General features: G+C 39.9%; 1 protein-coding gene across 5 annotated transcripts in view; it reads right to left on the bottom strand.

Annotated features, from left to right (window-relative positions):
- Positions 1 to 1,072: 1,072 nt before the first annotated feature.
- Positions 1,073 to 16,403, bottom strand: part of LNX2 (ligand of numb-protein X 2) — an 85,397-nt gene continuing 70,066 nt past the window's right edge. For all 5 annotated transcript variants that reach the window (XM_045797049.2, XM_045797051.2, XM_045797050.2 and 2 more), the window contains 5 exons: positions 15,546 to 15,686; positions 11,899 to 12,076; positions 8,620 to 8,851; positions 5,381 to 5,539; positions 1,073 to 3,343 (listed from right to left, as the gene is read on the bottom strand). In XM_045797049.2, coding sequence (XP_045653005.2) covers positions 3,208 to 3,343; positions 5,381 to 5,539; positions 8,620 to 8,851; positions 11,899 to 12,076; positions 15,546 to 15,686 — 846 coding nt within the window. In that variant the 3' untranslated portion in view covers positions 1,073 to 3,207. The remainder of the gene's footprint in view (positions 3,344 to 5,380; positions 5,540 to 8,619; positions 8,852 to 11,898; positions 12,077 to 15,545; positions 15,687 to 16,403) is intronic.

The raw sequence follows: 16,403 nt of genomic DNA, 5'->3' as shown, positions 1-16,403 counted from the left end.
GGTACTCAAGCCCCTACCTGGCAAGTTTTTCTTCTTTCTAGTACACATCCATGACCATAAAAGTGTAATTTAATAAAACCTTTTAAAAGAGAAAAAATAAAAAGGGCTGGCCCCAGGAGGTTGGTCAAGATTTCCCAAAAAGAGGTAGGAGCCAGGTCAGCCTGCGTAGGCACAGATGTGGTGGCGGTTCTGCAATGAGGCAAGGAGTGGGGAGGAGAAGCCAGGTGAGGGGTGGGGGTGGGGGCAGATCGTGAAGGGGCTTTTCTGCAACACGAAGCTGCTCTGACCTCTCCCTGCAGAGCCTTTAAACAGGGAAATGACCAGAGCAATGACCAAAGTCAGGGTTGGTTGGTTTATTGATTTATTTTTAAAAGATTTTATATATTTATTTATTTATTTGACAGAGAGAGAGAGAGAACCAGTGAGAGAGGGAACACAAGCAGGGGGAGTGGGAGAGGGAGAAGCAGGCTCCCAGCGGAGGAGCCCGATGTAGGGCTTGATCCCAGGACTCCAGGATCACGCCCTGAGCCGAAGGCAGACGCCCAACTGACTGCACCACCCAGGCGCCCCCAAAGGTAGGGTTTAAAGCTTACTGGTAAGAGTTGGGACTGAGAGAGGGAGAGAGTGGAGGTAGGAAAGCACACGAGAAAACACAGAGTCAGGGGTGCAGAAGTGAGGTTAGGTGCCTTCAGTCCACAGACTGCGGGAGCCACAGTGCCAGTGTGTGAGCAGCCTTCAGAATTGCAAGGTGGCATCAGACAGGACTTACAACTCTGAGGGTACTTAGGTCAGAGCCATATAAAGGCAAATACAGAGGCCTGCGGAGATTCACCCTCAAACAGAGGGTAATTCTCTTGAAAGCGGGGAGCATGGGCCAGAGAAAGCTTAGATGGGCAGTGTTCAAGCTATGTCTCCCAATATGGGGCACCGTGGCCATGTACAGAAGGGCCACTACAGGCGCGTGTGTGTGGAAGCAGGACCCGAGGCTGTGGGCAGCCTGCTGGGCCATGAACAAACAAAAAGATCGCAGACCGAGTCAATGTCTGCACTCAAGAAAAGAGACTGTCACCAGTATGGAAAGGATGACTTTTATTTCCATCCTAAATGATTATCACACCATTATTTAAACACAATTGAAAAATCCTGAAATAATTTAAACTGAAGGCACAGAACAAATCAAAATATTGAGCTATTTACGCTTAAGATGAGAAAAATTCAAATATTTCAACAGTAACAATAAATTATGAACAAGTTTCCATCACCAAATATCATTCTGACCAAAAACTATCATGTTTTGTAATAAAACCAAATTAGCTTAAGCTGAGTCTGAGATTTCCATGATAAAAATAATGTCGAAAAAGTGTCTTCTTTCAAAATACTCATTATATCCCCAGGTTCAATGTAAGTATTTTATATATAACAAAGTAGCCATTAGGATATTTGTTGATGGATGGCCACTCCCGCAAGAAATGACGCATTCTTACAAAATGTTTAAAAAAATAGCAAAGTAGGATATAAAATTCTATTTGGGGATCAGGAAAAAAAACTTGTTCCATGTCAATTAGAATATCAAAGCATTTCAATACCAAATTGCTTCAAAAGCCAATCATCACATAACAGTAATATACTGTATGGGGCATTCCACTGTATCTTGGTTCTACGCGGACCATACAGTGTAGCTAAGGGGTTGAACAAATCAGTAGCAATTACTGTTGCCATTTCTTATTTATTCAAAAGTGATATGTTTAAAAAAAAAAATCACTAAAAAACTAAAAGGAATAGTCAGTGACATGCTACAGACACAATAAGCCCTAGCAATGCAATTGCTAGTTTGAAAATAAAGTGGTCATGCTTCATAATATAGTGTAGTATTTTCGAAATACATTCTCTGATAATCAATACCATTTATTACAGAGGTCACTTGTAAATGAGCTCAGATTCTGAACTAGGTTTCTAAGTGAAACTCTTTTCAAGTATGCGTAATATTAAGAAGGTAAAGAAATTCTGATCTTACTCACTTATGCGTTCTTCCAAGAGACAATCGAGTGGAATGGAGGACTAACAAAACGGGCTGGTTGTAGTTTTCAAAAACATTTAGAAAAATAAAAAATAGCCTAGTGACCAAGAACTGACTGAAAGATATTAACATCTAAAACCTACTATTTTAGATAAAAATCCAGGACTTTTCAGTCTTTTTCTTGAAATAATTACGTCCACAAGAAATAATGGGGAAAAAATAAGGATTTCTAGAACACTGAAGGCTCTTCTCGGAATGAAGTAAAAAAGGGATACCTTCTCCTACACTGAGTCGCGATATAGATGCGTGTGGAAGAGCAACACGGTTTCATCTTTAGTTTAACTGCATAAGTCACAAAAAGCATGTCCAGCCAAGACTGCTGATAAGTACAATACAAACTCTAGAAAATGAATTTTAGCAAAAACTGCTTCAAAATTTCCCTGCATAACAAAACATTCCTTTGGAAAGGAATCTTGAATGCTTTTGGACTTCTGCAAGTAAGTGTGGCTTTTACCATCTCCAGCACCAAACTATAATTACCTCCCAAATGCCTTTGTCAAGGGAAAACATGATCTTTGATTATCTAGTATTATAATTAATGGTACATAATTTTCTAAAAAGTTCTTTAGTAGAGTGAGACTTCTGTCTTCATCATCTACGAGTACTAAGGGATTAAAGGAGAAATAAAACAAGGCAGAAAAATCACTTTATAAGGAGTATGAAGTTTTGAAATGTTGGCACCAATGGGAAAAAAAATGGGGAAGGGCTCCAGCTAAATTGAACGTGTATCCATTAGTGGCACTGGTTGCACAGGCTTCCCTGGCATGAGCGTTGGGGCACGGAGCTCAATCTCTGAGTCGGTTAGGGAAAACAAAGAACTGCCCCTAGTCCTCTAACCCAGCTGGCTGGATCGCAGTCTGCACACACTTCTTTCATTATTTCAGGTCACATTCTGACAACGGAGAGTCTGAATTTTGAAAATATGAACTTACAAGGGTTAGTGGAAGACTGTTTCCAAGCTAACTTGAGGAAAGCCATTTTCCTAATAACAAAAGGACAATCGCAGTGGTTTGGGGCCCTGCCAACACCAGCTGTGTCTGCAGCCCTTAACCAGAAACACATTACAGCGAAAGGGGTTTCTTTCCAAAGCCTAAAAAGGAAGACGTTTGACTCAAAACAGATTTGAAAACCTACACCAGGCTTCCAGGCCAGCAAATAACCGTCAGAGTGACTTTGTTCCTCTGCTCCTTCAGCATGGGAACCAGCGCGGAGTGGCTCATGCCCACAGTTGACAGGCCGTTGACGGCTACGATCATATCTCCACATCTGGACAAAGACAAACAGAAACGGACTGGTAACTATTTTCATGGGATTAGAAAACATTATCCTAGCGGAGATCTGTTTAGCATGAAATTCATAGTTTCACTTAACAATTAGCTGTCAATGGTGAGGGTATATTTTCTACTTTGCAAGACATCTGGGGCAATTTTTAAGCCTATGCTGGCCTTCCCTTGCCAATCACGGCCACCCCTGGGCTGACCTCTCCTCTAACTGCTGGGTGATTTCGAGGGCAAGCAGAGTAATTTCCATGTAAGCTTAAGCAAAACGTAATTAGGAGAATAAATGTGCTGCCTCTTTAAGGAACACTAAATAATGCATTTGGAGGGGGTTGCTTATTATTTCGACTGTACTTCCTCAGGGCTCATAGAGCTCATACATTTGCGGGTTCAATTACGTTGAGAATAAGACCCACATCTCCTCTTTCAGCTGCTGATGCGTGCTGTCCTCTGACAGGGTTAGCACAAATGGATGACAAATCTGAAGGCCTTCCTCTCCTTTATGGTTTTTGCTCTTTAGCTTGTAACAGCGATATGCTATTCTATTGTTAGCCACTTCAGTTCTTTTGGAAGTAGGTGGAATGCAAATTAATAAACTAATTACCTGAGACCCAGACTGGCTGAGTAACTTAGCTAGGAGAGTGGTTACTTCATATCCCCCCTACTCTTTCTGCCTAAAATACTGATTTTTTCCACCCATTTCTGTCAGTATAAGATTGACCAGGAGCATACTGACCCTGATCAACGTGTTACAAGACCATTTGGATGGCACTTTGTCTTTGTGGGCAGTATACACTCTCCCTTTGTGTGGCGCTCTAATAAGTCAATATTTACTGCTTAAGAATTGGCTCTTCCACCAAAAAACTAAGCACTAAGACCTTACACTAATCCATTTCCTCGCAGTTTGTAGAACCTCTTGATCCAGCACCTCTTTCTCCTCCCAGGCCTGGGCTTTGATAAAGAAAAGAGGCTGCATGAGGTTGGCTGGGGACTTCCTGCCCAGCAGAGGGGCTAACAGCCCAGGCCCTGGAGGGTCAACCACTTCCAGCTGTTTGACCGTGGGCAAGTTTCTTTTTAAAGATTTTTTATTATTATTTATTTATTTGACAGAGATAGAGACAGCCAGCGAGAGAGGGAACACAAGCAGGGGGAGTGGGAGAGGAAGAAGCAGGCTCATAGTGGAGGAGCCTGATGCGGGGCTCGATCCCACAACGCCGGGATCACGCCCTGAGCCGAAGGCAGACGCTTAACCGCTGTGCCACCCAGGCGCCCCAACCGTGGGCAAATTTCTTAATCTTTCTAAGACTTAGTTATCTCGAGTATCCAACAGGAATAGCAGCGACAACGCTTACCTGACAGGGGTATTAAGAAGATTCAATAATACAGTCCCAAGCACTTAGCACTGTGCCTGGCAGCTCTCACACATTCATTCATCAAATATTTATTGAGACCTTGCTATTTACATAAGGCACTGTGATGGCGGCCAGGAATGTAACAATAAATGCAACAGAGCACGTCCCCCCCTTCATGGAGCTTGCATAAATATAATGTTAGGTAGACATAAGTGCTGTGGAGGAAAAATAGAGCAGTCATCTAATGACAGGACTGGACCTAAGGGGGGTGTGTGGAACGACTGCTCAGAGCTGGCTGTCATATCACAATGTGTCGAATCAGATGACTCAGGTTTGGTCCCTGTCATTAGATTAACAAAACAGAGCTATCAGCGTCAGGACGGTCAAAGCGATGCTTTGGTCTAGATCTGGCTAGCACGTTGTTTCTGTAAAGGGTCAGTTAGTAAACAAATATTTCAGTCTTGGTGAACCACATGGCCTCTGTCACAATGACTCAAGACGGCCACTGAGGCTCACAGGCAGCCACAGAGGATGTGTAAACAGACAGATGCAGCCATGCTCCAGGAAAACTTCATTTACGAGAAAGGACAGGCTGGGTTTGGAGCTGACCCCTGGTCAAGACCTTGTCCCTCCCAATAAACATGAATCACATTATCTGATATCACAAGACTCACTTTAATCTTCCATCATAATAAGCAGGAGTCCCCAAGACGATGGTTTTAATGAAGAAAGGCTGATTGGTGTGGTTCTCTTCATATCCACCAACAATACTAAAGCCCCAACTTCCCAAGTAGCTTCTTCGTAAAACTATATCATGGCAGCTATGAAGGGCACTATAACAAACACAAAGATCAAGAAAAAATTACTAGGAGGTTTTTATACCCTGTTCACCTTTGCTGTAACTCCATACCATGTTATATTTATCACTGCTGCGAAACCAACAAAGGCTACTTTATTTCCTTCTGAACACATTATTCTGACAACCCGTTTTCCAGCACAGACTCAGTCCTAGGTAAACTGGAATTTCTCCAACGTTCTTCCGTCTTCTTTTCTCAAGTGAACACACAAACACACACAGAGCGAAACACACCTGCTTACAAGTTACACCACAGAAATTCGTATAAAACGGTTCTGTGTCCATATTTGCTCTCTGCACTGTGAACAATGTCCTCAGTTCGGATACCCGTCTGTATCTACAGAGTCTTGTATCTACAAAAAGGTGGTACAGAAGTGATCTAGTCCTGCTAATCTCAGCACTCAAATGAAAGAAAGGTCGAAAACTTTCTCTCTTTTTAATCTATGTGAGGAGTTATTGTTCTTTCCTCCTTCACTTAAAATGCACTCATTTTAAGGGAGACTCTGACAAAATAGAGAACTCAGTCTAGAAAACATTAACGAAAATCATTTCTCCCCACCCTCTTTTTTTTTGGTCAGGGACACTGAGATGCTTCTGTTAAAATGCCACTGTCAGCTTGGAGGATGTGATACGTCAGAACTCGATGAATAACAACTTAAAAATAGAAAAAAACCCCACCTAAATGATATAGAAAAAAATCTCTCTTTATAAGAAAGAAGTATCTTTCATTTTTAGATGAAATTGGATCTAAAGTCATCTAAGGCAAGGTTTCCTGTTTTTAATCTATGAAAAAGATATCTTAATAAAGCCAGTTCTGTAAGCGATATACGAAATGCTACAACTTTTAATCTGGTCCAGTTTTCTTAGCTCACCAAGACGAATGGGCTTTTAAAAAGGCTTCTGGCATAGAGCAGGGTCCCAGGCATTAGCCTGGTATTTTAGAGAAGATGTAGGTCATTTTCATTATTCTGAGTCTTCTGCAAAAAACAATCAAAAACAACCCAACACAAAACAAATAACTGTTTCGTACGGTGTGCCGCTGTCTGGTACACTCTTAGTCAAAGAGAAGAACCTCCCTTTTCAGAAAGAGCAGAGCCGCTACCCCGTGTGATGTGAAACCTGCCTGACGGAGTCTCCTGTACCCACAGAGTAGCGGCCCTTCTGACACGTGGTTGTGGCTACAGCTGTGCACACAACAGAAGACCTCCCAGATTCCACAGATCAGTGACCTTTGATTGACGGATACTCTTTCGATAAGAGGAACCCCCAAAATAGATTTTATTATCCCGTGTATTTTCCATCTGAAACATTCATTATTCCTTCCTGGTACACCTGAAAATGCTCTGAACACAAGAGGTAAAGTGCTGAGCGCAAAGCTAGGCTGGAAATCAGCTACCGAGAACTAGAAGGAGCAGCAGCGCAGCAGAGTGCCTGTGTCTGCCCGGCCACTGGCACCGGTGCCCATCCGCTGGGCCACTGCACAGCAGGGAGACCACTTCTCACCCACTAGTGTGGGAGGGGCCTTCCTGACATGCTAGGTTTCAAATGACAGGTCAGTGTATTGGGCTGAGCATTTAACAAGATAAATGAGTTCCCTCTGATGGCAGACACCTCACCATTAGGTAGCGCGTCTGCAGTTTCATAGCAACCATTTGAATCTATCCCTACAGGTCCCCGAGACATGAATTCTTTATAGTTTTAGGCCTTTTTAGTCTTTTTCAACCAAGAGGACAAGTCAGTAAGTTAGGTGACTGACAAATGAATTCCATTCATCCTTGCTTTCTCTGCTATGCTTTATGTGAAATTATTTTTTTAAATAAATCATACAGCACTATACAAATGCTAGTTATTACAAATTATATCCAAATGAAGCTAGATGGCTCAGAAACTGGCATTCTTTTTTTTTTTTAAGATTTTATTTATTTATTAGAGAGAGAGAGAGATTATGAGCAGAAGGGAGGGGTAGAGGGAGAAGCAGACTCCCTGCTGAGTAGGGAGCCTGATGTGGGACTCGATCCCAGGACCCCAGAATCATGACCTGAGCCGAAGGCAGATGCTTAACCGACTGAGCCACCCAGGTGCCCTCTTACTGTTTATTTTTATTTCAAAAAATCAGTCATTTTCATACTTGGCTCCAAGTCCAAATCTTTCATTATAGTTCAGTTTTAGGATTCCTCTACACATTAGGAATCCAAAGTGTTCTGGAAACAAAGACAGTAATACACATCCTTCCTATCTCAATACCAAATTATACAACCAGCATCAGGGGGTTGCAAACACTGTCGTGACCAGACAATGACCAAGTGCAGACTGTCTTGGCTGGTGACAATTCTGAAGCAGCGAACTTCTCACTGCAGTGGTGAGGAGCACCTACTATTGAACACCAATGGTTTGGCCCGAAGACTCTCTCTTGGCCAATAAAAACTGAGTTTTACATCTAACTGCCTTGTCTGGGAGAGTTTAAAGGATTAAGAAAGGGGTTTTAGAAAAGCTTCGGGAATAGGGAAAGACCCCACACTTTGACCTGGTTTTTCTGGTGAAAATTGCACAAGAAGTCTAAGCATGTATCAGAACGCATGATGGTAAACGGCAGCTTCTCTAAAGCAAGAGCGTGAACATCCAAATCTCACAGCTCGTCCACTTGAGAGCCTTGTTAATAGTAACAGACGGCTTTACTCATTTTTACAAACCGATACAGTAAGTCTTTTTATTAAAAACTAAAGCTCTCATTAAATTTACCTTTTATTTATTTTTTAAAAATGTTTTAATTTTTTGAAAATTAAAAAAAGATTTTTAAAAAACTCAACCCTGAGATCAAGACCTGAGCTGAGATCCAGATTTGGATGCTTAACCAACTGAGCCGCCTAGGCGCCCCTTACATTTACCTTTTAAAATACAATAACCCAAGAAAAAATACCATTCTCTTTTGTAACTTGATATGCTGTTGCCACTTTTACCTGATTAGGACCTTCCCCGCCCCGGATGGGTGAATTTACTGTGTATGAGAAAGGTTGTTACCATGGTTATTCCATGAAACCACTGAAATGCTGTCAGTACCTTGGAAGCCCAAGCCACATGACCCATGACGGGGACCAGCTGGCGTCATACTCATTCTCGCTGAAGGTGTCTGGCTGCTCTTCGGTGGCCTGGGCTGCCTCCTCCACAATCTGGACCTCAAGTGCTTTCAGGACAACAGCGGGGGACGCAGCACTGGCTTTCAGCATAGCAACGGCCTCACTGTGACTTAAATTGGTCAAATCAATGCCATTGATATTCAGCAATATATCACCTGTCCACAAGAAGAAACAAGAAAAATGAGATGAGCTACCAAGTCATTACCTTCCCTGTACATCCTGTTATTGGTAAATTAATCAACAAAGGTTAGTTCCGATAACTCACGTAAGGTAAACGACCATTTTTTACTTCTCTGTCATTCTTAGGATACCAAGGAAAAATCCAATTCATGGAAAACATTCCAAAACAACTCAAAACTTCAAGATAATTTCATCATATATAGGACAAAGTATGGCTTGAGGCACTGTGATTCGACTGGAAGTCCAAATCATTAGACCTAGTTTTGCTATGTGTAAGCCCTGGGCACGTTCATTTCTCTTCTTTGGGCTTCAGTGATTTCTACAGTTCTTTCTTATTCAAAGATTATCTTATCCTTTGCTCTTAGAAATGAATTTTTAATATATCCTGTTTTATAAAGTTACACAGTTTTATAAAGATAGCCTTACATAGTTTGCTCAGCATGAACATATCAGAATACTTAAAAAGAAGAAATCCTTGGGCCTACACAAAGAAATGAAACTTGTGATTTGAGTATCTTCTCTTGCCTGAGGAAGAAAAAAAAGTGTTTATTGCCCCGCCAAGTAATATAATAAAAAAAAAGGGCAACGAGGATTATACAAAAGGTTAGGAGGGAAAAGATTAGTTCTGTAGGTACCTGTAAGAAAGTCTATGGAAAGTCCTTTTCTCCCAATTCATCATTTATTTTTCAGGTTTTTTTCCCCAGATTTTATTTATTTATTTGACAGAGAGACACCAAGAGAGGGAACACAAGACGGGGGAGTGGAAGAGGGAGAAGCAGGCTTCCCACTGAGCAGGGAGCCCGACACAGGGCTTAATCCCAGGACCCCGGGATCATGACCTGAGCCTAAGGCAGATGCTTAACGACTGCCACCCTGGTGCCCCTTATTTTTCAGATTATTAAAGCAAAACATTCTCACTGTAGAAAACTTAGAAAACATAATAAAATAATCAGAAGGAAATAAAATTACCCTAAATTCCACAATTGGGCAAATAACATTTAAAAAAAAATAGCAGCCTTATTAAGGTATCATTCACATACCACTCACTCCACTCATTCTAAAGTATACAATTTTTGGTTTTTAGTACAAACACATTGTTGTGTAACCGTCACACATTATTTTTGGATCCCTCCCCCCAAGAGCCCTGTACTCATTAGTGGTCACTTTCCTCCTCACCGCCACCCCCCCCACCAGCCCAGAGCAAACTTGAACTACTCGATGTCTCTGCAGATTTGCCTATTCTGGACATTCATATAAATGCAACCAACATGGTCTTTTGTGACTAGTTTCTTTCACTTAGCTAATGTTTTCAAGGTTCATCCATATAGTAGCCTGTGCCAATACTTCATTCCTTTTTTTTTTTTTTTTCCTAAATACTTCACCCCTTTTTATGGCCCAACAACATGGACTGCATGGACATCACACACTGTGTTGATCCACCCACCAGGTAGTGGACGTTTGGATGATTTCTACTTTTTGACTATTATGAAAAATATTTCTTGTGAACCTTCACGTACAAGTGTTTGTGTGGGATGTACATTTTCATCTCTAGGAATGGAACTGCTGGGTCATGTGGTGACCCAACCACTAAACTGTTTTCCAAAACAGCTGTACCGTTTTATGTTCCCACTGGCAATGTCTGAGAGTTTCAATCTCTCCACATCTTAGCCAATATTTGTTACTGTCTTTTTTATTGTATTTATCGCACTGGGTATGAAGTGGTTTTGATGCGCATTTTTCTAATATCTAATGACACTGAGCATCTTTTCATGTGATTTTTGGCTGTTTGTATATCTTCTTTAGAGGAATGTCTATTCAGATCCTTTGCTCATTTAAAAACTGGGTTATCTGTCTTTTTTATTATTGAATTGTAAGAGTTCTTTATGTATTCTACATAGGAGTCCTTTGTTAGATGTAATGATTTGCGAATATATTCTTCCGTTCTATGGGTAATCTTTTTACTTTCACTATCTTTTTGCTTTCTTGGTGGTGTCCTTGGCAGCACAAAAATTTGTGCTGTGATTTTTGATGAAGTCCAGTTTATCTATTTTCTTTATTGTGTTGCCTGTGTCTTCATGTCACATCTAAGAAAACCACCAATTAATAAATTACCTAATCCAAGGTCATGAGGATTTATGTTTATGTTTTCTTTAAAGTCTTATTAGCTCTTACTTCACTATTAAGTTAATTTTTACATATGATGTGAGGTAGGGATCCAACTTCATTCTTAGAAAAACAACTTTCAAGACTCACTTTCCCATATGAACAAACCACATGTATGGAGAATGCTCTTTTTACTACTACCACCCCTCCCACTACAAACTGTACAGTACTGATGGGGGGTGGGGCAGAGAATGTGAAATTATGAGTGAGTTAATCCCTAACACCATGCCTTTTTATTAAGACTGTCTTTCACTCTACCTCTTCTGTGAGACCCCCCCCCACATAGGTACTTTATTATATAGGCAACATCTGTTATTTTAGTCGGTCCTTCAGAGTACCAGTCTGCCATATTGTGAGAAGCGGTAAATCTTTTTAGAGAGTCTTTTCCAACATTAAATAATCCAACGATCTGACTGAATGTTAGAGAACAATGGAAACATCATCAAACTGCAGCAATTTTCCTTTACATTAGGCGTTTTTCTAACCTTATAGAGAGGTTTTACACTTATACATGGAAGGGACATTTTAAAGGATTAAAAAAGTCATGTTTAATAGAAAATTTTGTAGGGGCGCCTGGGTGGCACAACGGTTAAGCGTCTGCCTTCGGCTCAGGGCGTGATCCTGGTGTTGTGGGATCGAGCCCCACATCGGGCTCCTCTGCTGTGATCCTGCTTCTTCCTCTCCCACTCCCCCTGCTTGTGTTCCCTCTCTCGCTGGCTGTCTCTATCTCTGTCAAATAAATAAATAAAATCTTTAAAAAAAAAAAAAGAAAATTTTGTAGATATGTTATTTTTTAAAACATGAGTTGAATGCAGATTGAGACGATATTATAGTGAAACTGTTCACGACCCTATCTTACCTCTCTTGATGCGGCCATCACGTGCAAGGCAGCCATGCGGTGGCACACTGGTCACAAAGATGGGCAGTTCACCACTCTTACTTCCTCTGCCCCCAGCCACTGTCATCCCCAGGGACTCGTGTGGTTCCTTCTTTACAGTAATGTGTTTTTCCTGGCATGTAACACACTGGGTAAGATCCTAACACATGAGAGGAAAATTTATTGGATAATAAATAATATACAGCTGAAGTAAAGACAGCTTAACCTGAAGGAAAAAGTACCATGGCAATGATAAAGTCATTTTTAAAATCATTTACTATAGAAGTAATACACAGTTCTCCATGGTACAAACATGACACCAAACACTGGGGATCACAATGTCAAACCTTGGACTGCCGTATTTTCATATGACTATTTATGGAACGGAAAAAACTCAGGGCTGTTGACATATGGAAGTCAAAATAAAACAGGCACATCATTTGTATAATTATCTTGGGCTCCAAGATATGATCAACTCTATGAACGTAAATAATGCATTTGAGTTTTAAGATTCTGAAGACAAGTCAATTAATTTTATTTCCATCTCTCTCCTCTATTCTTTGAAAGAAATGCTGACAGGATAGTACAAAAGTAAAGTGCGGATTCCATTAACTGCCAGAAAAAAAGCTACAGATCTACCTTCTGTTTCTTACTCATGAGGATTATCAGAATGCTCGATCATGAAACAGGGGCAAACTGATCTTCAAAACCTTCATGGAAAGCTAGAAGGATATGAAATAACTAAATTTTTGAAGAAGAAAAGTTAATGAAGAGAAGTAAATTCCCAATAAACTATGTTCTCGGAAAAAGCAATTTTTACTGACATTTATTGTTGCTACTTATTATGGAGATATTCCTAGAAGAAAAGGAGAATTTAAAACATCACTTTTCTTTTTAATTAGAACTCAATAAAAAACAAGGTGTACATATGCAATATTAATATTAAAATAGCAACAGCAACTAAACATTTATTGAAGATTTACTATGTGTAAAGAGAATGGCTTTATATGCATTATTTCATTTTAATCTTCACAATCGTCCTGAATGTAAATCCTATTGTTGGCCCCATTTTACAGATGAGGGAACAGCTTTAGAAAGGTCATGTAATTTGCCTCAAATTATACAGCTAGACGTGACTACACTGGGATTTGAACTTGAAAGTTAAAAATTATATATATATACATATATATATATACACACACATATATAGCATGTATGCACATATATACATGTATTCATATATGGTTTGTGTATGTTCATATAGCACGATGTGCTACATGTATACTGATTACATGCACACCTACTACATGCATCCCATTAAGCATAACAATGGAAGCTAATGTCTCAAAAGGTTCCTAAGGCTTATCAACTATAAGAGCATACTGTAGATAACAAGATAACTAATAACACGATTAACAGTATCAACAACAGAACTACATGAATTCTATTTACAGAACTGTACCATTTCCTTTAGTGATACTACTTCAGAGCTGGCAGGTACGTGTCTGTTAATCAAGCCCTGAAACTCCAGGTGCATTTGCTCTTATCTGTCCTGGAACCATACTCCTGACATTTTATTAAGGGAACTACTTATAGTAAACAGCCTGGAGCTCCTAGAATTTGACCTCGTAGAATATCTGTAAACACCTAAAGTTTACGGTATCCTATCACGTGACATCTATGTTAGCACCCTTCAAAACCGGGGAAGACCCACGTTATTACGAAGACAGTCCGGGTAAGCTCAGCTGTGAGTACATTTATTTAACAGTTTTGGCTGACAGGTATTTCGTCAATTAGAGGTAGCTGTCTTATTCCTCTATATGGCTGAAATGTGTGCATTTTAGCCAGACTTCACAGATTACCCTTGGTAGGCTTGACGGAAACTTCCGAGGGCTTGATTGACACCATATGAATGTTGATCCAAGCAGCTACGCAGAGGCTTAATAGACTAATGTGCACTTTAATTTTTAACAATGATTATCCTCTGAACAGGTTGTTTTTGTGAATTTGTGTTTGTCTTCCCTAGGAGACCTTTATTTTTCTAAATCAGAATTTGACATAACAAATGCTGTAGGTTAACAGTAAATTGCTAAATTAATGCTTAGAAGTACATTTCATGTGGTTGTCCCAACCAATCAGGTTTGTAGAGTACCTAGAATAAGAACTCAGCTTTGCTGTTTAAAACACTGCCACATAAAATGAAAGAAAAGAATTAGTAAAAAGAAAAATATATGTGCCCAAAACAAGTAAAATGATATAAACAGTTCTCTATATGAATACTGAAATGATTAGTTTTAAAAACTGTCTTAAGATTATAATGTTGTCTTCGACAGCCATATTTCAAATTATTGTAGAATTTCATTGATATAAAAGAGTCAATTATCAACTTTTGCCTTACATTATAATTCTTTAGGAATATGTGTATATATATATACATGTAAACTTGTAAAGCAAGGACCAGCTACATGAACAACTACTGAAATTCCTTTTCGAAACAATAACTGCTTTTCATAGCCATCATTCTGAAAGCAAAATTACCGGTTTCCTTCACACATTTCGTTTTCTGGTCAAAAATAAAAACAAGTTTGTGGTTAATAATTTCTTGTAAGTATTAGCTAAACCAAAGACCATGACAAGTCTATACTTCAGATCAGAAAACCAGATAAACCCAATGGGCCAAAAATATTTGTGCGATGCTTTCTTGGGGCACCTGTGACATTCCAGAGGTACTCTCTCAAATTGTACTTACATTAAGAAGCCGCGTCAAGCTAAATACGAGCTTCTAAAGTCATTCTCCTTAAGTAAATTAAATTGCTTCACTAAATAAAAACTTATTTATTGGTCTACTTAAAAACTATAGGAAGTTTCCTATGTGCAATTTTCACACAGTTGGTAAACAGCATTGTTTTAAAAATTCTGGCCTACTGTTGAGTTCAAATGAAAGACCAAATGAAGTAAATAATACTGAGAACACAGTAAAATACCACTGTTTTTTTATTTCTACATTTAAAGTGAGACAGCATTAAAATTCTCAGCACAGATAAATGACCTAAGAATATATTATAAAAGCGGTGAAATATTAAAGATACAGCAAAAAGCTCAACATACGGGAATTAAAAATGATTTCGGGTAGTAGTCCTATAAGCTGTAACATAAAAAGAACTGCTTTCCATGCTTTGCATGTACCTATCAGAATGTATGATTTATGCTTACTATTCATACAGCGTATTCTGCTGTTGTAGGCAACCTGCCCAATTGCTAAGTATGGACTTGTTGATCATTGTCTTCATTATGCTTTTTCAATCACATAACCAACTGTTATATTTGAATGAGCAAACCAAGATAAATCCCGCTTTCAAGCAGGACCAAACAAATAGAAGTTTTTCTAGAAGATCAAACACTTCTCATTGATCACCTGGCAGAGGGACCTTCCTACTAAGAAACCACCCCTCCTGGCCGATGAACCGAGACTGTCCAGTGACTCTCAAGGTAGCCAAACACACACTTCACATCCCAAAACCTGTGTTCACCTTCTCCAACAGAGTAACAGCCCTCATTTAAATCTCACCAGCTTGTAACAATGCCCCTTGAGGGTAGAGGAATGAACACGTGCGAACACAACGCCTCACCTTATGTGAGCTGGGTCTGTTGTGATACAGCGGCTGCACATGATGCTGGCTGCTACTCTGAGCTCCCGTGTCTCGGACAGCGTTACCAGGATGGGATTTCCCTGGTCTAGCAATGGTTAAGTCCACCCTCTCTCCACTAGCCTAGAGAAAACACACATATATAACCACCAGTCATTAATGATGCTTCTCACTTAAAAAATTATAGGGAGTGTAATTTTCAATGCACTTATCATCACTGTACCAAAGCCTCACCTGAGTGGTAACTGCAGGCACCTGCTGGAGGGGAGGGAGGGAGGGAGTTCATTTCAGGAGCTAATATGTTAAAACTACTGCAGTTAAAACAGCCACACACAGACCTCTTGGGTAGGCCTTCCCTAACCCTGGAAACACCAAGAACATAACCAAGGCAAAGCAGTCAAACTGCCTGAGTTCTTATCTCCCTATGATTTCATGAAGGGCAATTGTCTTTTCATACTTCTTTCCCCTACAAGATTGGCCTTGGCGCTGAGAGGAAGACAGCAAAGGAAAGAAGATAAAAAGGGAGAACTGATTCAAAACTGGATTAGAATCTTTCGTGACTTCTGAAATAAATTCCGGGGTGGCTACTTTGAGAGTGATAATCAATGAAACTATGTACAGCTTTGTTTCTGCTTGCTACAGGTTTGAATCGAAAATAGGATATCAGCTTAAACAGTCCTGAAAAGAATGATAACAAAGGTCCTGTAAAACAAGATTAGTATTTATATACATCGCATACTAATGTGTGTATATATATATCACATATGTGCGCACTCACATAAATGTTACATTAAATTATTTTAGAGGTTATGACGATCACCCTGAATTTAGAGGTCCATT

This window comes from Ursus americanus, chromosome 10, assembly GCF_024610735.1.
Source record: "Ursus americanus isolate L20-20 chromosome 10, mUrsAme1.1.p, whole genome shotgun sequence".
Lineage (NCBI taxonomy): Eukaryota > Metazoa > Chordata > Mammalia > Carnivora > Ursidae > Ursus > Ursus americanus.
The sequence above is the reverse complement of the archived record's forward strand: the minus strand, read 5'-3'. Positions and strand labels throughout refer to the sequence as shown.